Genomic DNA, 27,318 nt, shown 5'->3' on the forward strand with positions numbered 1-27,318 from the left:
TGAGGATTGACCCTGAGTCAGTCATGTGCAAAGAAAATGCCCTATCCATTGTTCTTTCCGACCCCAGAATTCTTTTTTATGGGGGGGTGAGGGGTTGGGCCACACCTAGCTATATTTAGGGTATACTCTTTATTTTGAGCTCAGGGATCTTTTTTTTAGGGGGGCCACAACCGGTGATGCTCAGGGGTTACTTCTAGCTATTCACTCAGTAATCACTCCTGGCTTGGGGGGACCATATGGGACGTTGGGGGGTTGAACCACAGCCCATCCTAGATCAGCTGCGTGCAAGGCAAACTCCCTACCACTGCATCACCACTCTGGCTCCTCAGTGACCATTTCTGATGGGCTCAGGGACCAGATGTAATGCTAGGGATAGACTCTGGATCTGCCCTGTGCACAGCAAGTGCCCTACCCAATGCACTATCTTTCCAGCCCCAGACTGAATTCTTTTTTCTTTGTTTTTTTTTTTTTTGTTTTGTTTTGTTTTTGGATCACACCTGGCAGTGCTCAGGGGTTACTCCTGGCTTTACACTCAGAAATCGCCCCTGGCAGGCACAGGGACTATATGGGATGCTGGGATTTGAACCACTGTCCTTCTGCATGCAAGGCGAATGCCTTACCTCCATGCTATCTCTCCAGCCCCCAGACTGAATTCTTTTTTTTTTTTTTTTTTGGTTTTTGGGCCACACCCGGTAACGCTCAGGGGTTACTCCTGGCTATGTGCTCAGAAGTCGCTCCTGGCTTGGGGGACCATATGGGACACCGGGGGATCGAACCGCGGTCCGTCCAAGGCTAGCGCAGGCAAGGCAGGCACCTTACCTCTTGCGCCACCGCCCGGCCCCCAGACTGAATTCTTGTCCACAAAATACATACAGCTAGATTTTGCCCTGTATCTATCACAATCCTTTTAAGATGGTTTAAATGTCCACCTTCCACCAGTCACCTAATTCTTATATAAAAACTCCTTCCCTAAACCATCTCCTCATATTCCTAGACAAAGCCACAAGTCTCTTGTCTGCCTCTCAGCAGAACCTCCACTCCATCATACAACACCTCATTCCCCAGCAGCTCCCCTCTAACCTGGGAGACTCTGGAGAGACACTCAATGTTCAATCCACACTTCCCAAAAATGATAAGGTTCATGAAAAGTGTGCAATCAGAAATAAGTAGGTGAAAAAATAACCCTCTGTTACAATTACAAGCAAATCTCAACTGAGGCTTGCAATGCACTTTATAGTAATAAAATGCTTTCATGTTCACAAATCAGGATCCCTCACACCTTAAAACATTTTGGGGGGGGATCAAAGAGAGCAGAAAAGAAACTTGCCCTTTTTTGGGGGGTCACACCCAGCAGGGCTCAAGGATTACTCCTGGCTCTAGGCTCAGAAATCACCCCTGGCAGGCATAGGGGACCATATGGGACACCGGGATTCAAACCACCATCCTTCTGCATGAAAGGCAAATGCCCTACCTCCATGCTATCCCTCCGGTCCCGAAACTTGCCTTATATACAGATCTGGGTTTAATCCCCAGCACCTCATAGGGTCCCTAAGTCTCACCAGGAGTGATCCCTGAGCACAGATCTAGAAGTAATCCTTGAACACCACTGGGTGTGGATCCCCCCCCCAATCCTCTATGGGAGATGGTTTATGGGTACAAGAACCCATAAACAAGCTAACTGAGCCCCTGTTCAGTTAGGGACTATCCATGGGACACAGCTGTGAGGGGAATAGTTATGTCCAGCTCTTACTGTAAGCCCCAGATCTTTTATTATTCATCACTAGAAGCTGTATACCAACCCTGGAGAAAGCATAGTGTCTGTCAGGGGGCCATGTCTGGTCACCCCCAGGGCTAGGGTTCACTAGAAAGATCTAGAACCACCACTGGTCCATAGAGTCCTATCCCAAATCCTGCTGCCATGATTCACCCTCTGGAAGTGGCCATAGAATGAGAAAATGATGAAGGTCTTGAGAACAATTGGTTATTTTGGCAATGTACTTAATGTAACCAGCCTGATTACTGTAATTTAAACAAATTTGCTTACTACTGCACTTTTTCTTTTCTTTTCTTTTTTTTAATTAATAGTTTTATTTACTAGGTTTTTTGTTTGTTTTGTTTTGGTTTGGTTTGGTTTTTTTTGGGTCACACCCAGTGGTGCTCAGGGTTATTCCTGGCTTAAGCTCAGAAATCACTCCTGGCAGGCATGGGGGACCGTATGGGATGCCTGGATTTGAACAACTGTCTATCTTGGGTCTCCAACTTGCAAGGCAAATGCCCTACCACTGTACTATCTCTCTGGCCCCTTTATTTTTTATTTTTTTAAGCTTTTTTCTTGTATGTGTGTGTGTTCTTGTGTGTGTGTGTATGTGTGTGTGTGTGTGTGTGTTCTTGTGTGTGTTCTTGGGCCACACCTGGCAGCACTCAGGAATTACTCCTGACTCTGTACTCAGAAACTGCTCCTGGCAGGCTCAGGGAACAATATCGAATGACGGGAATTGAACCTGGGTCAGTCCCGTATTGGCTATGTGCAAGACAAATGACTCGCCACTGTGCTCACTCTGGCCCCCACTTCCCTTTTCATTTTTATTTTTTCTTTCTATTGCTTTCTATTATAGTCAACTATGTGATGAATTTTCTTTAAATAAAGTAAAAATGAAGATGCCTGGGGCTGGAGTGGTGGCACTAGCGGTAAGGCATTTGCCTTGCCCACGCTAGCCTAGGACGGACCTCAGTTCGATCCTCTGGCGTCCCATATGGTCCCCCAAGCCAGGAGCGAATTCTGAGCGCATAGCCAGGAGTAACCCCTGAGTGTCACTGGGTGTGGCCCACCAAAAATAAATAAAGATGTCTGAGATTGGAGACACAGTATAGCAGGTAAGGCTGCCTTGCATGCTGTCTAACCATATTGGATCCCTTGGTATCCTGTACAGTACTCCCTCTCCTCCCTAGCATCATCAGGAGTGATTCCTGAGCACTTCTGGGTGTGGTCCAAAAAACAAAACTAAAGAAAAAAATGATGCCTCAAACCAGAGAGATAGCTCAAAGGATTGACCATGGTGTTAGGTCTTTTGTAGACATCTAAACCTGAGAGAGAGAGAGAGAGAGAGAGAGAGAGAGAGAGAGAGAGAGAGAGAGAGAGAGAGAGAGGGAGACAGAGAGAGAGACAGGGAGACAGAGAGAGACAGAGAGACAGAAAGAGACAGAGAGACAGAGACAGAGAGACAGAGACAGACAGACAGAGAGACAGAGACAGACAGAGAGAGAATGAGAGAATCAACAAGCTGGAGGGAGTGCCTGACATGTGGGAGGCTCCATTCTCAGTAGTGTATGGTCTCCCAGTACCACTGGGAACTACTTCTGAGTGCAGAGCAAGGAATACCTCCCAAGTACTACTGGGTATGGCCTAAAATAAAAAACAAAACCATCAATGATGTACAGTGATCACCAAGACAGAGGCAATCACAGAACTCACACTTGCTAAATGTCAGCCCCTTTTCCATCTCTACATCTACTCAGCACCTCTGTGCCCTGCCCAGTCAGAGCCCTGCTTGTGTGCATGTGTTTGTACATATAGCCTGCATGGTATTTTGGGTCATACCGTGTTGTGTATGTAAATATTTTAGGGGATTATTATGTTCCGAACTAAAGGGGAAAGACCTCATCCTCCATCCCTCCATCAGTCAACCTCTTCAGGGGCTGACTTGAAACAATACCCAATGGTGCTGGAAGTTGATCCCAGTTCTGTGCTCAAGAGTTCTCCTGGCAGTACTCAGGGGACCATATGGTTTTGTGAACTGAAGTAGAGTTGGCAATAGGCAAGGCAAATTCCTTAAGCCCTGTGCTATCACTTCAGCCATGCTGCTCATTCTGACCCAGTTTACTGTCATAAGCCTGCATGAATGACCTGCTCTTCTCTAATGGACCTGACTTCCCACGATCCTCCAAGTATTGCTGCTCCACTATTAATGTGTAAAAGGAGCACCGGAGATACTACTAAAGTGAAGTTTCTTTCTTTTTGGTTTGTTTATTTTTTGCCACACCTAGCCATGCTTAGGGATCATTCCTGGTGGTGCTTAAGGGACCAAATATGGTGCTAGGCATTGAACTCAGATTGGCCATGTGAAAGCAATACTACTGCTCCAGCCCTAAAATAAAGTTCCTAACTCTCCTAGGGGTGGTGAATTCTCAGGCCATGTCCACATGGTGGTCCAGGGCCCCCATGCTGAGCAATGTGCTGCTCCCCACACTGGAGTGTGCTGCTGCAGGACCTGGTCTCTTGCTCCAATGTTCAGAATCTTGGCCTCACCTTCCCCAGAATGAGGCCCTGATGCTCACTAAATGTCTCTCACAGTGCATTTACGAACACCTTCCTTGTTACCTGTTAGGGTCATCCCTCTGCCCTCCTCAGACGTCAGTCCACACCCTCAGTGCTCCTTAAGGAAGGTTTATAGCAGCAACCACTTCAAGGAAACAGATGAGCTGAAATGGCCCCACTTCTCACCTTGCTGCCTTTTTGTTTGTTTGTTTTTAGGGCCACTCCCAAAGGCAATCAGTGTTTATTACTGGCACTGTGCTCAGAAATCACTCTACGCAGGCTCTGGAAACTATATGGGATGCTGGGGCTTGAACCCTGGCTGACTATGTGCAAAGCAAATGCCCTGTCCACTGTACTATCACTCTGGTCCTCTTTTTCCTTTCTTTCATCTTTTTTTTGGGGTCATGCCAGGCATGCTCCTGGCTTTGCACAGAGGGATCACTCCTGGCAGTGCTTGGGAGAGCATATGGGTTGCTGGAGATTGAACCCAGGTCAACCACATGCAAAGCAAATGCCCTCCATACTGTACTATTGCTCCAGCCCCTTACCTTGCCACTTTCGTGGTATACAAACAGGTTCCGAAGGTGGCCTTCTTTTCTGTAGGTGATCTGCAGCCCGTGGGGGTTCCCAATCTTCTCTGTCTGGAAGGTGGCATTCAAGTCCTTGATGCTGATGACAGCTTTGGGGCCTTTCCCCTGGGAGAGAGAAATCTCATGTTGCTGGCAGTCAATGGTAACTGCGTGGGTCAAGGTCGCAAAGCAAACAAATAACCAGTGTCTAAGCCTGCAGGCCTCAGTGTTCATACACCCATGCCAAGTGTTCAGATGTCCTAAGGCTCTCCCATCTTCAATGCTCTGCCATGCCAGCCCAGCAGAGGGGACCATGGCAGCTGGAAGAGGACTCAGGAAAGGCTGCTCTAAGGACACTGAAGCTAATGGCTGAAGTTAGGCACAAAAGAAATGAATAAAACGAAGGGAGAAACGGAGGTGGGAGAGTGTGCCTCCAAATACTTTTTTTGTCCTACACTCTCCCCTTGGTTCTCAGGATTCTGAAACAGCACTTTAGGCTAAGGATTCTGTTTGGTTTGTTTTTGTTTGGGGGGGCCACACACAGTGATGCTCAGGGGTTACACCTGGTTCTGTACTAAAGAATTACTCCTGGCAGGCTTGGGAAAACCATATGAAAAGCTGGGATCTAACCTGGGTCGATCATATGCAAGCCCTACACACTGTTCTATCTCTCTGATTCCCGTATTTAGGGTTTTATTTCAATATTGATCAGAGAGAAAACTAAGACAACACTCAGGACCATTGTGGCAATGTTCTGTACCATACACTATGTCAGGGATTGAATTGGAAGTCAATCAAGTGCAAGGCACTACACTGTCACTCTGGCTTCAGAATATTTCCATCACTAAAGAAAGTTCATGGAAAAGTCTTCTAATGGGAGGAAATTTGATCATAGCTACCAAACTGCTGATTGTTTTGCTTTAACCACAGTTTGCAGTTGAGATTTTATCTCAAGGAAGTTAATGCATTAGAGTGCAAACAAGTATGTCACCTATCTTTACTGCTATATTGCTCTATAGTAGTTAAGAAATAAACAAAAAAGACTCAGTGTCTATTAATAATAATGGGTCAAATAAATAAACCATGGAAAAGGATATAATGAAATATCACAACATTTTTTACTACAATTTATATCAATGTTACCAATATTTAAAAAATATTCATGTTATCCATTAATGATAAATACCAAGTTCCAGAATAGAATAAATACTGGGAATCAAATAATACAAAAAAGTACATCAACACCCACAAAAAATATGTACATGATGGTCAGAGCACTAGCACGGGAGATAAGGCCACTTGCCTTGCACACAACTATCCCCAGTTCAATTCCCAGTACTACACAGGTTCCCTGAGCACCAGCAGGGATCACTCCTGAGCATAGAGCCAAGAACAGCCCCTGAGCACTGGTATGGTTTCCTCCCCACAAAGAGACAAACTATATACATTTATATATATATATATATATATATATATATATATATATATATATATATGAAATCTCTTAAGTATATATATATGTCACCCCAGAGTTCTTTCATTCTTTCCTGCAATCAATTCCAACCCCACCTCAACCTCAGATAACCACTGTCCTATTTCCTATTAGCATAGGTTTGCCTGCTTTCAAATTCACATAAATAAAATCACCTAATTCTTTCAAGGGTACTCAGGAGTTACTCCTGGCTCTATGCTCAGCGATCACTCCTGGTGTGCTTGTAGGACCATATGGAATGAATGCCAAGAATGGAACCCGGGGTAGCTGCATTCCAGGCAAGAGCCCTACTTGCAGTACTATCACTCCAGCCCCTCTAATTTATACTTTTCTTTTTTTGGACTACACCCAGTGGTGCTTAAGGGTTACTTCCTGGCTCTATGTTCAGGAATCTTTTCTGGTAGATTTGCGGGACCATATTGGATGCTGGGGATTGAACCCAGGTCAGCCTGTGCAAGGCAAATGCCCTAACCACTGTGCTATCACTCTGGCCACCTGATAATCATTTTCTTTCTTTTTTTATTTATTTTTTTTTTTGTGGGGGGTCACACCTGGTGGCACTCAGGAGTCACTCCTGGTCTGCACTCAGAAATCACTCCTGGTACGCTCGGGGACCATATGAGATGCTGGGACTCAAACCTCTCAGCCCATCCTGGGTCGGCTGTGTGCAAGGCAAACACCCCACTGCTGTGCTATCTCTCATGCCCCTGATAATCATTTTCTAAAATTTTTTTTTAATTTTTGGGCCACACCCGGCAGTGCTCAGGGATTACTCCTGGCTGTCTGCTCAGAAATAATAGCTCCTGGCAGGCACGGGGGACCAAATGGGACACCGGGATTCGAACCAACCACCTTTGGTCCTGGATCGGCTGTTTGCAAGGCAAACGCCGCTGTGCTATCTCTCCAGGCCCCATTTTTTAAATTTGTGTCACTAATTGTCCCACCAATAAGTGGGACAATAAGTTTCTACCCAATGTACTATCACTCCTGCTCCAATATATACAAATCTTTTTTTGTGAACATGTACTTTTTTTCTTTGGTAAATACTACAAGTGGAATGGCTGAGTCATATTAGAGTATATCTAACTTTATTAAAATGTCCTAAATTGGGGGCCGGAGAGATAGCATGGAGGTAAGGCGTTTGCCTCTCATGCAGGAGGTCATCGGTTCAAATCCCGGCGTCCCATATATGGTCCTCCCGTGCCTGCCAGGAGCAATTTCTGAGCCTGGAGCCAGGAATAACCCCTGAGCACTGCCGGGTGTGACCCAAAAACCACACACACAAAAAAAAAATGTCCTAAATTGGGCCCAGAGAGATAGCACAGCGGTGTTTGCCTTGCAAGCAGCCAATCCAGGACCTACGGTGGTTGGTTCAAATCCCGGTGCCCCATATGGTCCCCCATGCCTGCCAGGAGCTATTTCTGAGCAGACAGCAGGAGTAACCCCTGAGCACCATCGGGTGTGGCCCAAAAACCAAAAACCAAAAAAAAAAAAAAAAAAAAAAAAAGTCCTAAATTGGGGCCAGACTTATATTTCAGTGGTGGAGAATAAGGTCATGGATTTGATCCAGGGCACTACAAAGAAAATAAAATACCAACTCATTATATCTGGGGATAGGATTGCAGCTTGGAGAGCATCAGCCTTTCAGGCATGAGTCCAACAGCTGTGCTTCTTCTCTAGAACAATCCCATGTATCAGGTGTGATCTAGACACATCATGTGATTGTGTGATCCCCAATGCTATGACCCAAATGTGTACTCTCTGGTGGTCTCTAGGCCAAGTATATATGAGCATCAAGTGTGTGGACCCCATTCATGGAAACAACAACAAAATATCATTATATCAACAAAAATAAAATTAAAAGGGAAGAAAGAAAATACTAAATATTACAAATTGATGGGACCAGTGAAGTGGCTCAACCAGCTTGGGCAGATGTTTTTCACACAGGAGGTCCAGGTTTGATTCCTGCTACGACATTGGCCCTTGAGCACCACCAGAAGTGATTCTGAGTCACAGAACTAGAAGAGCCCCTGAACACAACTACGAGTGAACCCAAGCCCAATACTTTAGTAAAACTGGAAATTTTGATTTATTTATTGAGAGTGGGTGGACCATGGACCACACCTGGTTGTACTCGGGGATTATTCCTGCTCTGTACTCAGGAATTACTCACTCCTGCAGGATCGGGGGAACATATTGGATGCTGGGGATTGAAACCAGGTCAGCTGTGTGCAAGGCAAACACCCTAACCGCTATATTATCACTCTGTCCCCCTGAAAATAATTTTCTAAAGAGGCTGTGTCACTTATGTCCTACCAGCAATCTAATCTACAAGTCTTCCAGTTTCTCCATATCCTTGCCAAACTGGTATTGTCAGCTTTCTACTTTGCAGAGGGTTTGTACGGTATCTGACTGATTTTAATTTGTATTTCTCTCGCTGCCAACAACAACAAAAAAATTGAACATCTCTCCTTGTACTTATCAAGCATTTGGTTTCTCTCTGTGCCCTGCCATATCTTTTGCTTTATCCCTTCTTGATTTATAGGGTTTTTTGCATTGGGCTGTAGAGATAATACAGTGGGCAGGGCACTTTTCTTGCACATGGCTGACCTGGGTTTGATTTCTAGCATCCCATATGGTCCCCCAAGCACCACTAGGAGTAATTCCTGAGTGTAGAGCCAGGAGTAACCCCTGAGTATCACCAAGTATGATCCAAACCAAAAACAAGCAAAAACCAAAATAATTTTTTCATTGTTTTTGCTTTTTAGGGCGGAGGGAGTTATGGTTCCCAAGAGGTGATCGAGGGACCCAAGGAATCAATACTGGTGATTCTCAGCCATATAGGCTGGCCATTCAATGGAAGAGACTCATGCTGGGGATTGCCTATGCCAACTTGGCAGTTCTTAGAAACCATGTGGCACCAGGGATCAAACTGGGATCAGCAGCATGCTAAATATGATCTGTCCTACTCTCTAGCTCTTCTTTTTTTTTTTTTTATTTGGTTTTTGGGCCACACCCAGTAATGCTCATGGGTTACTCCTGACTATGCGCTCAGAAATCTCTCCTGGCTTGGGGGACTATATGGGATGTCAGGGATCGAACCAAGGTCTGTCCTGGCTCAGCCGTGTACAAGGCAAACGCCCCAATGCCGCGCTATTGCTCCGACCCCTCCAGCCCCACTTTTTAGAAGACTGTTTATTCCCTCTTCTCATTTCCTTCCCTTTGATGTAGATGCTTTGCATATGCCTGGTTATGATGCAGCTGCATGTTTAGTTGCAGTGCTCACACATGTATTTTGCCAGGGCTCATATTCTCTGGCTGTGGCACTAAGGCTCTTTCTCTTTTTCTGGAAATAGAAAGGTTTTTTGGGAAGTAGAAGACAAAGGAAAAGAAACATTCCATCTGGGGAAGAACTTTAACTCTCTTTAATGGCAGTGCTCATCAGCAGTTGCTCCCTTTTTCTGTGCTGCTCATAGACACTTGGTTGCAGTGTGGACAGAAGTTGCCCGTGGCACTGGAGACCACAGAGAGCAGAACTATCAGGTTCAAACAGAAGAGCTGCCAGGATCATCCTGGTTGGTGTGTATGGAACACAGTGGATTTGAGCTCATGATCAGATACATGCAAGGCAGGTGCTCAAAGCCCTGCCTACATCTCACTATTTCCCACTGTTAGACTTTATATACCTTTTGTGATACCTTTATGTAAAAAGAAGTTATCTTGGAAAAAAAAAAGAAGTTATCTTGGCCATAGCAATTGTACAGTAATAGGGTGCTTGCCTTGCATGCAGCCAACTAGGTTTGACCCCCAGCAGCTCATATGGTCCTTCGAGCTCCACCAAAAGTGATCCCTGAGTGTGGAGCCAGAAGTAAGCCCTGAGTAATGCTGGATACTCTCCCTCTCCCCACCAAAAAATTTAGAAGAAAAAGAAGTCATCTTGTACCCAGAAGAGAATTCATATGCCATCTGTCTGGCATATGTCTATCGAAAGTATAATTGGTTGCAGCCCTTATAACCTTGGGCATGGAATTGTTAGGCCAACATCACAGGGCTATGTATAGTCAGAAATAGTTCTAGGTCCCAAACAGCAAAAGGTCATCCCCATAATAACTAATGAGTTAGGGGTCAGAGAGATAGTACATCAGGGAAAATTTTTAATTAATTGATTGATTAACTAATTGGTTGGTTTTGGGGCCACACCCAGTGATGGTCAGGGGTTACTCCTGGCTCTGTGCTCAGAAATCACTCTTGGCAAGCTTAGGGGACCACACGGAATGCAAGGAATCAAATCAGGTTGGCAGCATGCAAGGCAAATGCCTTACTGCTGTGCAATCTCTCCAGCTCCAGCAGGGAAGATTCTTGCCTTGCAAACGGTTGACCTCGATTCCATATCTGGAACCCCATATCGTGCCCCAAGGCCTTTCAGAGTGATCCCTAAGGATAGGCCCAGGAGTAAGCCCTGAGAACAGTAGGATAGCTCAAAACACAAAACAAGTACTTGCTTCGGCAGCACATACACTAAAATTGGAACAACACAGAAAAGATTAGCATGGCCCCTGCACAAGGATGACACACAAATTCGTGAAGCATTCCATATTTTTTAAAATATAAAAAGCAAAAAAAAAAACACAAAACAAAACAAAAATGAAAATAACAAGTAACCATCTATACTATAAAATTTGGGGGGGAAATATTATTTCTGAATTTTTTTTTGTTTTTTTTTTTTTTTGTATTTGGGTCACACCAGCAGCATTCAGGGGTAACTCCTGGCTTTGAGCTCAGAAATTACTTCTGGTAGGCTCAGAAACTTTATGGAATGCCTGGGATTGAAGTTGGTTTGGTCGCATGCAAGGCAAACACCCTATCACTCTGGTTCCTTTCCTTGGATTCTTTTTTTTTTTTTTTGTATGTATGTGTGTGGTTTTTGGGTCACACCCGGCAGTGTTCAGGGGTTATTCCTGGCTCCATGCTCAGAAATTGCTCCTGGCAGGCACGGGGGACCATATGGGACACCAGGATTCCAACCAATGACCTTCTGCATGAAAGGCAAACGCCTTACCTCCATGCTATCTCTCCGGCCCCTTTTCCTTGGATTCTTATGTGAAGCAACAGCCTACCTGGCCAAGACTTGTTGATGAGACTCCCAAATCTCCTGAGAACCATTTGGGAGTTGTTGACTCCCCAAAAGGAGGGGGGTGTCAGAAAGATAAGCTGAAGTAAGAGGCCTGCACATCTAAAGGTCCTGAGTCCAATTCCTGGCATTGTATGATACCCTTGTCCCAGTACCTCCTAGGGTCATCTGGTAGTGGTTTCTGGGCACCACTAAAAATAACTCCACTGAGGACACCTGGGAAAAACCACTATTTAAAAACATGGGGTTGTTTGGAGAGATAGTTTAGTGTATACGGTTCTCACATTGCACGTGGTCAACCCAAGTTTGATTCTAGCATATGGTCTCCTAAACCACAAAAGTGAACCCTAATCATAGATCTAGGAGTAAGCCCAGAATATTGCCAGATATGGAAAAAAAATGAAGAGATACTCCAGGTATTAAGGCATTTGCTTTATTTGTCTCATGGTCCCACAGCAAAGAGATAGGATTAATCCCTAAGTACTGCCAGGTGTGGCCCAACAACCCCTCCACCCCAGCCTAAAATAATAAATAAGAGGGGAGGCATGGTGGTAGAGTGAATGTTTTGCTGCACAGAAAAACTATGTTTGGGAAAAGAAATGTTAAAAGAATAGAGGCAACTATCTTCAGACTGTTTGGGTTTGCATTTGTTCAGGACTAAAAATCAGGCCAACTTTTTCCAGTCAAGGGCTGAATAATAGACTGGATAGTGTGTTTGCTTTGCATGTTCAACTTCCTACACTTCATAGAGTCCCCTGAGCACCACTAGGACTGATCCCTGAGGGCAAAATGGAGTAAGCCCTGAACCTGGATGTAACAAAAGCAGAACAAAAACAAGGCTTTTCTTCCTGTATTTGTACCCAGAATACTTTGTCAGTTGAAGCCTGAGAAGAAGTACCACATTCACTTCCATGGGCTGATACTCTTTATCGTCCATAATTTTCCAGTGATCCCAAATGTGATTTGGACCACTGGCCTCACTCACTCCCATCTGGGAAAGCAACAAGGGGCCAAACAACCATTGCCACAGAAGGAATTGGAAGATAATGGTGACTGAGGTGCACAGAGCTTGTCCTTCTGGAAATTTGCTACCCACACTCTCACTTTCTTTTTGCTGAAACTTCTCCTTATATCTCTACTGTAATGATCCAGGGAGAGAAATAATCCCCAAAGTGGGCCCCATTCTTTCTTCCCTCCTGACCACTCCACCCAGAAAGAGGTGGGAACTACAGCCTCTCCCCTTGAATCTGGGTCAGCACCTGACTTGCCCTAATCAATCGAAAGCTGCACCCTGGCCTGGCCTTTGAGGCTGGCAGCCTCCCCATTGCCTTGGGAGAGGCCAGCTGCCATGATGTAAATAAAGTAGATCTGAGACAAGAGTGACAGACAGTACAGCAGTTTGATCCCTTGTGGGTAGGGTATTTGCCTTGTACATAGCCAACCTGGGTTCAATCTCCAGCATCCTATATGGCCTCTGAATCTACCAAGAATAATTCTTGTAGCTCCAGGAACAACCTGAGCATTGTCAAGTGATACCCCCAAAAAACAAACAAACAGAAAATAAAAATCCAAACAAATAGAAAAGGTGGTGCTGGTGGGGCTATTGTCTTAATGATCTGTGAACCTGTTTCATTTGCAGAAGACCTGGGTTCAGGGCCAGTAGGTAGGGCATGGAAGTAAGCATGGAGGTAGGGCATTTGCCTTGTATGCAGAAGGATGGTGATTAGAATCCTTGCATCCCAAATGGTCCAGGAGTGATTTCTGAGCATAGAGCCAGGAGTAACCCCTGGGTGCTGCTGGGTGTGACTCAAAAACCAAAAAAATAAAAATAAAAAAGAAGACCTGGATTCAGTTCCCCCTGCTACATGGTATCCAGAGTACACCAGAAGTGATCCTCAAGCACCACCCAAAAATTGGAACAAAATTTAAAAACTACCAAAGCCCCAGGGAGAACACTTTAGCAGTCAGGTCTGCTCACACTCCTCTCTTGCATTTTGAGAAACCATAAATAGGATATTTGTGGTTTTGTCTTTTTTTTTTTCTTGCTTTTGGGTCACATCCGGCAAAGTTCAGGGCTTACTCCTTACTTTTGTCTCTGTGCTCAGCTATGACTCCTGGCAGTGCTTGGAGGATGTACTTACCTGCCCTACTACCTCTCCAGTCCCTAAGCCAGCCTACCTATTGATTACTCCAGGTCCAAACTTTCTCCAAATGGCCACCTTCATGTCCAGGCTTTCCTTTCTATCAGAAACAAGAGTGTTCCTAGTTGGTAAGATTTGGTAGGTTACTTTTTTGGTCTGGAATGGCTCTTACCAGTAATTTTCACGGAAGTATTTTTGTGCATTCCAAGAGCCCCAAAATAACCTGCCAAAAAGAAATATTCTACTTTTGAATACCAGGAGAAACCTACATCTAACCTCTTTCAATTTCTCCACTGGATGACTAATAAACATCTCAAACTAAAAAAGACTCTTCCCCTTAGGGAACTAAGTCTTTGCCATCTCAGCAAATCCAATCCTTCTGCTATTTAGAGCAAAAGTCTCAGTATCATACATTTTTTTCCATGTGTGTGTGTGTGTGTGTGTGTGTGTGTGTGTGTGTGTGTGTCTGTGTGTCTGTGTGTCTGTGTGTCTGTGGCATAGAGCTCACTCATACTGGTGCTCAGTGGATCACATTAGTGCACCAAGATCAACCCTAGAGCTTCTGTATGCAAAGCATGTACTTTGGCTCAGTGAAATATCTCTCTGGTCATCAATCATTAATTCTTCTTTCACACAGCCACATTCAAGCCTTTAGTAAATCCTATCGGTTCTCCTTTCAAAATACAAATCAGAAAATGCAAATAAAAATCACAATCTTGGGGACAGAGCGATAGCACAGCGGTAAGGCATTTTTGCCTTGCATGCAACCAACACAGGACAGACAGCAGTTCAAACCCCGGCATCCCATATTGTCCCCTGAGCCTGCCAGGGGTGATTTCTGAGCACAGAGCCAAGAGTAACCCCTGAGCTGAGCGCCGCCACTGGGTGTGACCCAAAAACCAAAACAATAAAAAACAAAACTCACAATCTGAGCTCGAGAAATAGTACAGCAAGTAAGGTGTCTGCATAACCCACAAACAACCCATATTCAATCCCAGGCACAGCATATGATTCCCCCAAACCTCCTAAGAGTGATCCTTGAGCACAGAGCCAAGAATAAGCCTTTAACATAGGTGGATGTGATAGCCTTTCCCCACACCAAAAGAAGAAACCTTTTTTTTTTTTAAATAGCATCCTGCTGAATGAAATAAGTACAGGTTATACACAGATACTATTTGCTTGAAATGTAGACAGAGTAGAAGAATTGTGGTTGCCAAGGGCAAGAGGCTGTGTGAAAGTTGACAGCTGTGGGGTGTGGAGTTTCTTTGCAAGGTAATAAAAAATTTTAAAATTGATCATGATGGGGCCCGGAGAGATAGCACAGCGGCGTTTGCCTTGCAAGCAGCCGATCCAGGACCAAAGGTGGTTGGTTCGAATCCCGGTGTCCCATATGGTCCCCCGTGCCTGCCAGTAGCTATTTCTGAGCAGACAGCCAGGAGTAACCCCTGAGCACCACTGGGTGTGGCCCAAAAACCAAAAAAAAAATTGATCATGATGATATTTGCACAACTCTGACTATATACTCTCTGTCATGAGCTGTGAATTGACTTTCTAGTTTGTTTGTTTGTTTGTTTGTTTGTTTTTTGGTTTGGGGCTACCCTACAGTATTCAGATCTTACTCCTGGCTTGCTGCTCAGTATTCACTTCTGGTGGGGATTGGGGGACCATATGGGATGCTGGATATGGAACATGGGTCAGCTGCATGCAACACACCATACTGTCACTCTGGCCCCTTCTTGATGTGCACAGTCACTCTTACACCTGTGTGTGTGTGTGTGTGTGTGTGTGTGTGTTTTAGGTCACACCCAATAGTGCTCAGGGGTCACTCTTAGCTCTGTGCTCAGAAATCACTCCTGGCAGGCATGGGAGACAATATGGGATGCCAGGATTCAAACCACAATTCATCCTGGATCGGTTGCATGCAAGGCAAAAAACCTACCTCTGTGTTATCTCTCTGGCCCCAACTCTCACACTTTAATGCCCAGAAGACTGATCAAAGACATTCATGCTACATAACAAAGATTCAGACTGTGGCTGAGAGTTGAGCTGTTCATGCACTAAACAAACCTCTTCTGATGGAGGCAGGCAGAGGCTTAAGCTGCATACATTCACAGACTCATCCTTCCTACATGGAATATGGTGGGTGTTAGGATAGGTACATGGCTCTTCTTCTTAATCCCCCCACATACCTGACCTCTTCTCATTTCTCAATTTCACTGTTTTTGGAGAAGCACCTACACATTCTTAGCCCTCTCATTCTCTCTCTCTTCACCCTCTTTTTCTTAACTTCCTTTTTTTTTAAATTTGGGATTGGGTTTTTGGGAGCCACATTTATTAGTGTTCAGAGTTAACTCCTGTCTCTGTGCTCAGGGATCACTCCTGGCAGTGCGCTGGGGACCATGTGTGGTGCTGAGGATCAAACTCAGGTCAGCTGAGTGCAGGGCAAGCACCCTGCCCATGGGTCTATGCTCTGCCCCTTTTTTCTTTCAATTCTCAGTACTTACTGCCACCTGAGATTGATATATTGACCTGCTGTTTGGGTCAATTACCATCCTTATTTTTCATTGAAATTAAAGATCTAAGACAGGAGTGGCGAGCACGCAGCTTTCGAGCTACATGCGGCTCCCGGCCAAAATGAATGCAACACTTTGCCTCTTATCATTCTTTTGTATACTGTGGCTCTTTGCCAAGTTTGGATTTTGTTCTGCTGCTTCTGAGGAGGGACCTCTGAGGAGAGTTCTCCGAGCACGAAGTCCCCCAGGCTGCGTCCTCCCGTCTCCCATCCCTCGGAAATAACTGCACGGGCCAATGAGCAGGGGACCCGTGTGTCACATGTTGGGTCACATCTTGCTGTGAGTTCTTAGTGTGGAGGACGCAGCACACCCTCACCATCACTGCAGGATTTTGACCCTCACTCCAAATGGCAAAATGCAATATGTGTTTAATATATTATTCTTAAAATTAGATGCTTTTGTGTGAGTGTTTGTCTGTTTTGGCAGGTCCTGCGTGGTGTGGCTCTCTGACTCTCACAGTTTAAAATTTTGGCTCTTTGTGTCGAACTTGTTCACCACCCCTGGTCTAAGAGATTAGGAGCTCACTTTTTGATTTAGCTTCAATGCCTGGAATAATATATATTATATAGTAGGTGGTCAGGTGGGGGCCAGAGAATTAGCTCAAAGAGCTGGAGTACATACTTTGCAGAAGAGAGTTCTGGTTTGATTAGAATCCCCCAATCACTCAAAAGTGGGCCCCAAGCACCACCAAGTGTAATCTCAAAACCTAAAAATATTTATTTCCTGAGTGTACAAATCAAGAAAGTAAATATAAGTTGATCATCAAATGCTTCAACATAAACCAGTCTTGGAACTAGAGTGATAATACAGCAGGGCTCATTTGCCTTTGCTCATGGCCAACCTGGGTTTGATCCCTGGTATCCCATATGATCTCCAGAGCATCACCAGTAGCAATTCCTGAGTGCAGAGCAAGGAGTAAGCCCTGGCTTACAAAACAAAAGGACAATGAGAATCTAGACCCCCCTGGAGAGCATTTTGTTGTTCTGGGTGGCTCCTGCACTGGCTTGGCCTCTTACCTCCTCTTTGGTGTAGTACTTCAGAAGACCCTCTCTGGCCAGGAGGACAAACCTCCTCTTCAGGAACTGTGCATTGTCCCTTCCTCGCTTCCACAGGAACCCTTCTCTGCTCCCTTAGCCAGCGAAAAAGAGAAAGAGTCATCTCCCATCTTCAAATCAACAAGCAGTATACAGAACTCATAGAGGATCTCAGGCGCAATAAATCCTTCAACCAGCTGCTAAGTTTTGAATATAACTCCCCTATTTCAATAGCACGTGATGGGGATGGTGTCCAGATTTGAGAGGTAGATAGGGAATTGTGTCCAGATTTCAGAGGCGCATTCCCCAGTCCTCTACTTTGACTGGCTCATCAGCAGGTACAAGCAACCCTTACTTGGGCTAAGGACTTCTGAGAAACTAAACTGAATAGCGGAGGGGCCCAGAGAGGTTTGCTGAACTTGCCATTGATTTTCATTTGCCTCATGAAACTACTAGCATGAAAGCATCCTGGTGAATCCATGACTAAATTGAAGCACTCACTGTGCAAGTTCATGGTAGCTAAGAGAGAGATACTTGCTGCCTCTGCCCCTCTAAAGGTGGTTTTCAATACTTTGCCCCCTGTTCAATATCAACTTGGACTTCAAGCCTGGAGGCAGGAACTACAGGCAGCTGCACTGCATCAGAGAAGGTTGAGCCCAATACAAAGGCAGGAAGGGAGGCTGGAATCCAGCCCAGGTCTCTCAGCAAAACTTGTGCAACCCCTGCACAGGCCAGCAGCAGAGCTGCTTCTTTTTCATTGGCCTGCCCTCAGGCTGAGGCTTCCTGCTTTTTATATTTAGGCTCTCTACACACTTGTTTTCTGCTAGGACCCAAGACAAAAATTCTTCTCAGCCACTCAAACCACAACCCCCACTCCCCTATTTAATATGATACTTCTCTTAAGGTTGAGGAACCCCATTTGGCCTCTGACTGGAAGATGGGCAGCAACTGTACCTTCAAGGAACTCAAGAACTTTATTTCCTAAACCTCATTAGAACAGATCACAGAAAATGATAAAAATAAATTTACCTGGAGGCGAGATAGTTTCCCCATCAGCCATAAACTCTTGTCTCTCATACTTAGCTCGAATCCATTGTTCCTTTAAGACCCTGAAAAGAGGGTGTTTGGTCAGTAATCTGAGGCCTGCTCAGTCCCTCAGGCTCCAGACCCTTGGCTAAAAGCAGGAATAAACGCAGTGGTGGCCTGTTTGTTTGTCCACCCCAGTCTTTCTAAGTCCTGCTGTTATTAACTGGAGAATTCTTGCTTCTGGGGATGCCCTGTGCTTTGCAGAACACTTAGCGTCTGTGGCCTCTAACCTACTAGATACCCACATGGTCCTGCTGAACTTGATTTGGACCCAAGATAGGCTTGCTCCCCCTTCCCCAGTTTTAATTAAATGTCCTCAGACTATGTCAATATCTTCTGGAAGTAGAGTAAGGTTCTCTTAGCAGGCTGGTCTGTTCCAATTCCAAAACCTCAGCCCTCTGGGCCAATGAGACAGCCACCTGCTTTTTGGCCATTGACACTGCCACCTCCCAAAGCAGGCTCATGAGCTGAAGCTAGGAGAGTTCAAGAGTCTCTTTCTACTCAGGAAATCTGAGCCTGGACCAGAGAGATAACATGGAGGTAAGGCGTTTGCCTTGCATGCAGAAGGATGGTGGTTCGAATCCCGGCATCCCATATGGTCCTCCAAGCCTGCCAGGAGCGATTTCTGAGCCTAGAGCCAGGAGGAACCCCTGAGCGCTGCTGGGTGTGACCCAAAAACAAAAATCAAAAACAAACAAACAAACCAAAAAAACAAACAAAAAACAAAGAAATCTGAGCCTGAGACAGTAGGTCTTGTAGATCAGTAGGTCTTGGGGTCTGCCTCCTAGAACAGGTTCCTACTCTGCCATTTAGCCATTGCATTACCAAAAGCAAGTTAATTAATTCCTCTGAACCTGAGACACAGGTTTACAATATCTTACCTACCCCTTGAGATTGTGAAAAAACTTTTGGTTCTGTTTTGTTGTTTGGGGCATATGTACTCACGCATGGGGATATTCCCAGCTTTGTGCTCAGGGAACCAAAGAAACAAAGTTAGAGTTCCTGGGGCCGGAGAGATAGCATGGAGGTAGGACATTTGCCTTGCATGCAGAAGGACGGTGGCTCAAATCCTGGCATCCCATATGGTCCCCCGAGCCTGCCAGGAGAGACTTCTGAACGCAGAGCCAGGAGTAACCCCTAAGCACTGCCGAGTGTGACCCTCCCCCCAAAAAACAAAAAAACAAAAACAAACAAAAACAAAGAGTTCCGATGCAAAGCATGTTTTCCAGTTTGTGGAGATCTCTCATCTAACCTTGTTTAAAGGTTAAAATATCTAGGGCCGGGGCCGGAGAGATAGCATGGAGGTAAAGCATTTGCCTTTCATGCAGGAGGTCATCGGTTCGAATCCCGGCGTCCCATATGGTCCCCCGTGCCTGCCAGGAGCAATTTCTGAACCTGGAGCCAGGAATAACCCCTGAGCACTGCCTGGTGTGACCCAAAAACCAAAAAAAAAAAAAAAAAAAATATCTAGGGCCAGAGAGATAGCACAGCGATAGGGCTTTTGCCTTGCACAGCTGATCCAGGATGGACGTTCCAATCCCGGCATCCCATATTGGTCCCCCATGCCTGCCAGGAGCAGTTTCTGAGCACATAGCCGGAAGTAAACCCTGTGCGCCACTGGGTGTGACTCAAAAAAACAAACAAAAAAAGTTAAAATATCTATGAGGGGCCGGAGAGATAGCATGGAAGTAAGGCATGCAGAAGGTCATTGATTTGAATCCCAGCATCCCATATGGTCCCCTGAGCCTGCCAGGAGCGATTTCTGAGCGTGGAGCCAAGAGTAACCCCTGAGCACTGCCAGGTGTGACCCAAACCCCCCCCCCCCAAAAAAAAATCTATGAAAGGTCTAGTATCATGTTCAATTCATGTAGGTCTTTTTTTTTTTTGGCAGGGAAGGTCCACACCTGGTAGTGCTCAGAGAGGTTACTCCTGGCTCTGCGTTCTGAGACATTCCTGATGATGCTTAAGAGACCACATGGGATGCCAAAGATTGAATCCGGACCAGACTTGTGTAAGGCAAATGCCCTATCCACTATGCTATTGCTCGGCCCTCACAGTAGGTCTTGTTAACCCAACTTGAAACTGTCATCCAGGATCCCTGCTGGAAAGCCATGCAGTTAGAAGTGAACTTAGTGGGCCCGGAGAGATAGCACAGCCTTGTGTTTGCCTTGCAAGCAGCCAATCCAGGACCAAAGGTGGTTGGTTCGAATCCCGGTGTCCCATATGGTCCCCCGTGCCTGCCAGGAGCTATTTCTGAGCAGACAGCCAGGAGTAGCCCCTGAGCACCGCCCAAAAACCGAAAAAAAAAAAAAAAACAAAAAAAAAAAAGAAGTGAACTTAGTCATTAGATTGATAGTTCTTCAGGTAAAGGCTCCAAGATTTACAGCCCTCAACTTTCCAGCTTCCTCAGCTGGAAAATGACCCAGAGCTGGACAATTTTCCTAAACAGATTCATCTGGGCAAAAGTGAGAGGGAGGAATGAGGAAGTGGGAGAAGCAACCAGGGACCTGAAAAGGTATTGCTTGCTGCTCTCTGGAGGAACCATGACAGAGACAGAGGCAGGAATGGGGGCAAACAGCATAAGAGACCTGGTGGGCATTGGGACACTGAGAGTGGCTTCCTGGGATTTGATCCTAAGAATTATAATATTCCCTATTGCCTAAATTGGCTTAAATGTGGATTCTGGGGAGGGAGGGAGAGGGAGAGAAAGAGAGAGAGAGGGAGGAGGGAGAGAAAGAGAGAGAGAGAGGGAGAGAGAGAGAGAGAGAGAGAGAGAGAGAGAGAGAGAGAGAGAGAGAGAGAGAGAGCTCAACTGGAATCCATGCCTTGCTTGTAGGAATCTTGGCTTCCATTCTTAGCACCACAGGGAGTGACCCCCAAGTTTGGAAAAGCCCACAACCCCCAATCAAAACAATAAGTAAACAGATATTTCTGTCACTTCCCATCAAGAGCCCTAATTGTGCTTATCCCAGGACAGGGAGAATAATCAGTGTGGGAGCTGAATCCCAGGATCAAAACTGTAAAAGGGAATGAAGACCAGAGACCCCAATCGTGGCCCTGCAAGTGAACCCCTAAAAATGACAGGGGGAGGTATTAGTATTCTTAACCGCATTATTAATTATTATAATAGTATCTTGCACTTAAGTGCAAGGCCATTTTGGAGCAAGGGCAAGCACTGTCTATAAGGCTGGCAGAAGGTATAAGTGTTCCTGAGTGCCTGCTTGCCCATGGAGTGAAGGGCTGAGTATATGGAGCAATTCAGTCCTCAGCTGAGCCTAAACAATTCTTAGCTGGACCAGGGACCCAGTAACATCCTTTTTGCTGTTGTTGTTGTTGTTGTTGTTGTTTATATTTTGGGACCACACCTGGATGTGCTCAGGGGTTACTCCTGGCTCTGCACTCAGAAATTACTCCTGGAAGGCTTAGGGGGATGCTGGGGATTGAACACCAATGAGCTTCATGCAAGTCAAACACCTTACCCACTGTGTTATTGCTTTCAACAACATTTTCTGGCTGCCACCAAAAAATAGGTTAAGACAGAGATAGAACTCAGCACAGAGTACTTCTTTGGCTCTTATAAGGCACTGGGCTCAATTCCTTGCACTACAAAAACACCCATCAAATCGTTTAAAGAAAAAGAGAGAGAGCAGGACCTGAGCAATAGCACAGTGAGAAGGGCATTTGCCTTGTATGTAGCTGACCCAGGTTCAATTTCCACCTCCCATATTGTCCCCGGTGCCTGCCAAGAGCAATTTCTGAGTGTAAACCAGCAGTAATCCCTGAGTGCCACCAGGTGTGGCCCCAAAAAAATATAAGAAAAAGAGAGAAGAATAGGTTAAAACTCATCAGGTGGCCATGAAAGATTTTAAATAAATCATCTCATCTATAGTTCTGTGGGTATTACTTGCGGCATCACTCATCCACATTGAAGAGAAGAAGCGTAGTCAGAGAGGTTTGTTCAGGGTCTACCATCTCAGGGCAAGGGCCAGGAAGAGTCAAACATAACTGAATTTCCCTGTGACAACTCCCTGCCTGCTGATTGATTGGGACTTGCAGTGTGAGTGCAAAGGTAGAGCACCGTCCACTGCACCTTTAGGTTAGAGACAAGGTGCTGCCAATGGTGAGACTCGGTAGTGGGGAATGAAGCTCAGAAGGCAAATCAGTGGCAGGTCAGGGATACCTGGAAGCCAGGGCCACACTAAACACACACCACTGAGCAAGCAGAATCCTTACCACTCATCACACACAGAGACAACTTTACTCCTAGCATTTTTTTCTCATTGTTTTCATTCACCCAATCTCTGGGCTAGTCTCATTCTGCCTCTACAAGTCTTAAGCTTTTCACTTACATCACAAGGATAATACATCTGACACCTGTGGTTGTTGAGATAATGAAATGACTACACAGAAGCTGTCCAGAAAGGGCCAGGTGCAAAGTTAAGGTCAAGGAATAAGAGTAGCAAGGAGGGGCCAGAGAGATAGCACAGCGGTGTTTGCCTTGCAAGCAGCTGATCCAGGACCTAAGATGGCTGGTTCAAATCCCACCCCAGTCCCCGCCAGGAGCAATTTCTGAGCAGATAGCCAGGAGTAACCCCTACATGGCCAGGTGTAGCCCAAAAAAAAAAAAAAAAAAAAAAAAGAGTAGTGAGGAGGGGCCAGAGTGATAGCTCAGTGGTAGGGTGTTTGCCTTGCACGTGGCTGACCCAGGATGAACTTCAGTTCAATCCCTAGGCATCCTATATAGTCCACCCAGCCAGGAGCAATTTCTGAGTGCATAGCCAGGAGTAACCCCCAGGCGTCACCGGGTGTGCCCCCCCCCCAAAAAAAAAGAGTAGCGAGGAGCAGTGCATGGGAATTATAATTTTATGATTATTATTTCAGCAACTGGGGCCATCACAACCTGCCTAAGGTTGACTAAGTTTAAATGGGACAGCCTAAAACTCCATACTCTATAGCAAGTATCCAAAACATGATTTATTCTGCAAAAATCTCAATTTTCTCTCCTAACCAAGACAGCCTGCAACCAGTGACTAGGAGAACATCGGAAACAATGGGACAGATCGGAGAGAAAATGCTCCCTTCATAGTCATGGAAACTGCATCCAGCACATGAATGCTAAGTAATGAACATTGAGAAGAGCTTCACTGTTCTATGCACTAGCCATGAGCATCCCCAAATCCTGCTGCTAGCTACAGGAGAATAGATACAGGAGGATCTAGCTGGGTCCTCTTGCTAGATACAGGATAAGAGAAAGCACCACAAAGATGTCAGCGGTGGGATGGGGTAGAGGAGTGGGACAGGGCAGTCACCCACTCACAGGCAGTCGCTGGCCTGGGGGACATAGTAGAAAGCAGGAACTCTGGCTTCATACTTGGCCTTCACACGCAGGTTCCCATTGTGGGTCATAAACTGCAAGACAACAATGTGGGGGTAATATTAGAACTTCTTTGTGTTTGTTTGTTTTTGGTCTTTGGGTCACACCCAGCAGCGCTCAGGGGTTACTCCTGGCTCTACTCTCAGAAGTCGCTCCTTGCAGGCTCAGGGAACCACATGGGATGCTGGTATTCGAACCACTGTCCTTCTGCATACAAGGCAAATGCCCTACCTCCATTCTATCTCTTGGGCCCCAATATTAGAACGTTTTAAAATGTGAAATGAAATCATGGTCTCCTCCAGCCAGATATTGTTCTCAGGGCATCTAGGTTGAGTCAGGAACATCCCATAAGATCTGTCTTGTGTCCCCGAGCTGCTGGGAAGCACCAACGTGGAACCATGATATGTCTCTGGTACTGGGCATCTCAAGTCTGTACACATTAGCTCATGTGAGCCCTTTTACCACTGTAATATTACCATCATATGAGCGTCCTTGGGTGTGCCCCCCTAAAAAAAAGGAAGGTAGATGAAGCTGGGAGAATGGAAGAAGGCGTGATGGACCATTTGAGATGTCTATGAGGATGATTACTGAGGCTCTTTGTTTTTTGGGGGGAGTTAGTTTTGGGGCCATACCCAGTGGCGCTCAGTGATTACTATTCGCTCTTTGCTCAGAAATAGCTCCTGGCGAGCTCGGAGGGATGATATGGGATGTCGGGTATCGAACGTGGGGGTCTGTTCCAGGTCAGCAGCATGCAAGGCAAACGTCCTATAGCTATGCTATCTCTCCCACCCTACTGAGTTTCTTTGGCACCAAGAGCTCTTGGGTGAACACAGAGCCACCGAGTGGCTAACAGTGGCTAACAGTAAATATGTAAGAGCAAGGGCATATCTGGAAGGCAAGCTGGAGTAAAAGAAACATCTAGTTTCAGTATGTTTGTTTTGGGTCACACCCAGCAGTACTCAGAGGAATAACTGAGCTCAGAGATTACTCCTGGTGATATTCCAGGAACATGGATCTAACCTCGGTAGCTTGCATGCAAGATAAGCACCAAAGGGGTTGGAGCTATAGCATAGTGGAGAGAGCATTTGCCTTGCATTCTGCCGACCCCTTACTAGCACTTAGTAATGATAGGTGTGGTCCCCGCCCCACCAAAAAAAATATAAGCACCATACCCACCCTTCTATCTCTCTAACACAAAGACCCAGGTTTTTGTTTTGTTTTGTTTTGTTTTGTTTTTTGGTTTCTGGGTCACACCCGGCAGCGCTCAGGGGTTACTCCTGGCTCTACGCTCAGAAATCGCCCCTGGCAGGCTCGGAGGACCATATGGGACGCCAGGATTCGAACTACCGTCCTTCTGCACGCAAGGCAAATGCCCTACCTCCATACTATCCGGCCCCCTCGTTTTGTTTTTGCTTGTTTTCCTCAGTTTTGTTGCTTTTGTTTGTTTGTTTTCGGGCTACACCCAGCAGTGCTTTAGGACTTACTCCTAACTATGCTCAGGGAACACTCCTGGCAGTGTTCAGACCACTTAGGGTGCTAAATCCTTTTTCTTGTAGGAACCATACAACTGTGGATTCTGGCGGTGCACAGAAATAAAGAACAAAGTCAGGGAGGCTTCACGGCATAGTGAGAAGCAACCAAGAGGACTGAGATTCTGACTCAAGGCCTCTATGGAAGCCGCTAGTCTATGGGTCCCTCTCTAGGGCCTCGATTTCCTCCCCACCTCCTGCAGTAAGTAGCTCCAGGAGCCTGCCCTGACCCCTTTTCTCCTTCCCCCAAAATCCTTTCCCACTCCCTCGCCCCACCCACCGCACCCCTACCTCCACGATACTGTCGTCCCAGAAGTCCAGTCTCACGGATTTGACTCTGCTGACGTCGGGGAAGTTGCGGTGGACCCCGGAGCAGTTCAGACAGATGAAGACGCCCAGCTTGTAAGAGGCCCAGTCGGGATCTGCGGGTTAAGAGGAGCGACGGAGGACGGGCAGATACCTTGGGCTGGCTTGGGGATGCGGGGAGGAGCCGGACTCGCGTGTTAGGATCCCTGGGAAGAGGGCCCGGAGAGATAGCACAGCGGCGTTTGCCTTGCAAGCAGCCGATCCAGGACCAAAGGTGGTTGGTTCGAATCCCGGTGTCCCATATGGTCCCCCGTGCCTGCCGGGAGCTATTTCTGAGCAGGCAGACAGGAGTGACTGCCGGGTGTGACCCAGCTATCAGCCTCTTGCCAGTCCACCGGGAGGCGCAGGGCACAGCGGCAGGGAAGGGGCGCCCGGTGGAGACGCGCAGAGACGCGCCAGCGACACTCTGGGACTCTCGGAGAGGGGTCCCGAATCCCTCTCCTGGGGACCCAGACTTTTGAGGAGGGAACGCGGGGGCGCAGGGGCCCAAATCGGAATCGCCCCTCGGCCCCCGAGCGTCAGGGCGCAGAGGGGCGCGGAACGTAGGAGGCTCTAGACGGCAGGACGGGGCGCAGGTCGTAGCTATCTGCAAGTGGACACCACACCCCTGGGTGTGGGGCCGAAGACAGCCGGACCCCGGGTCTAGCGTTGGGGATCCAAGACTCGGAGACATCTGGATCTAGGATGGGGAGTCCAGGGGGCAAGGGGTCGGGTGCGCGCAGGTTCCGAAAAGGAGAGCACCTTTGGGGAGGAGAGGTCTGGGTCCGAAAGCGGCCTAAGAGCCAGGGGCAGCGGGGTTCGGGACACGACGGAAGGCAGTTGAGGGGAAAGGAAAAGGGGTGCCGGGTTCCTCTTGGCCGAGGTTAGGGTTAGGGTTAGGGTTAGGGCGCTTACCCGCCGCCCCGCAATCGGCGCAGTGCGCGTTGCCGGTGCCCGCCGCCTGCAGTAGCTCCAGCAGCCGCTTCTTGTTGCGCTCGCGGTCGCCCATGCCCGGCCCCCGGCCCGCTGCTGCCCATGGCCCGAGCGCAGCGCCGCAGGTGGAGCGGAACCGGCGCCGCCCGCAGCCGCCCCGCCCCGCCCCGGCCCGGCCGCCCCGCCCTCGCGCCGCTGCCCACCGCCGCCGACCTAGCGGGATGGGGCGTGGGGGGCCGGGTCGGAGCTGGACGGGCGAGGCCAGGCCCCGCCACTTGCTAGCAACCCGTTTAGCCAGCCCCGCGGAGCCTCGATGTCCTTCTCTGGACCGGGGCATCTGGTTGGATCCCAAGGCCCTTGGGAAGCCACCCAAAACCTGACTCTGGGCACTCGACTTACTGGGGTAGTGCTTCCCTCGATGAAAACCGTCGGGGATGCCTGCCAACGGTGCTCAGTTTCGAACAATCGCTCCATTTTCTGGACCTCCTGTAGGATTCGACTACCCTTTTGTGTCCTGAGTATTATTTTAGGGGAGGGAGGCAGGGACCCAGCCGTGGCACCTTCATCTAGAAAATGTGGATCTCAGTCTCAAACCTGGTATTTCATTACCCGCTTCTCCACTCCTCTGAATCCCTCTCTGACAGCATCTTCGAGACCCTTGTCACCTAGGCAAGCATCCACTGTCTCCACTGACCAGCCTCTGTTGAGGGACACCCATGCTCCCTGAGGGATCATAGCGGATGATCCAATTGACCTACCCTCATCCCCCCATTCCACATGAGTGTACCCATCAAAA

The 27,318-nt window shown here is 47.0% G+C and overlaps 1 protein-coding gene and 1 non-coding gene across 4 annotated transcripts in view; one reads left to right on the forward strand and one right to left on the reverse strand.

Annotated features, from left to right (window-relative positions):
* The window catches only part of ADAP2 (ArfGAP with dual PH domains 2), a 38,176-nt gene extending 11,541 nt beyond the window's left edge, over window positions 1-26,635 (reverse strand). For 2 of the 3 annotated variants that reach the window (XM_049772285.1, XM_049772277.1), the window contains exons 1-6: window positions 26,505-26,635; window positions 25,536-25,666; window positions 23,659-23,750; window positions 18,285-18,364; window positions 17,238-17,350; window positions 4,864-5,010 (exon numbers count right to left, since the gene is read on the reverse strand). In XM_049772285.1, coding sequence (XP_049628242.1) covers window positions 4,864-5,010; window positions 17,238-17,350; window positions 18,285-18,364; window positions 23,659-23,750; window positions 25,536-25,666; window positions 26,505-26,598 — 657 coding nt within the window. In that variant the 5' untranslated portion in view covers window positions 26,599-26,635. The remainder of the gene's footprint in view (window positions 1-4,863; window positions 5,011-17,237; window positions 17,351-18,284; window positions 18,365-23,658; window positions 23,751-25,535; window positions 25,667-26,504) is intronic. The other variant, XM_049772292.1, reaches the window with a different exon arrangement.
* Window positions 10,871-10,977, forward strand: LOC126025485 (U6 spliceosomal RNA). The gene has a single exon (XR_007501466.1). It is a non-coding gene; the product is annotated as a U6 spliceosomal RNA (small nuclear RNA).
* Window positions 26,636-27,318: the final 683 nt, after the last annotated feature.

The sequence above is a fragment of the Suncus etruscus genome, chromosome 1, assembly GCF_024139225.1.
Source record: "Suncus etruscus isolate mSunEtr1 chromosome 1, mSunEtr1.pri.cur, whole genome shotgun sequence".
Lineage (NCBI taxonomy): Eukaryota > Metazoa > Chordata > Mammalia > Eulipotyphla > Soricidae > Suncus > Suncus etruscus.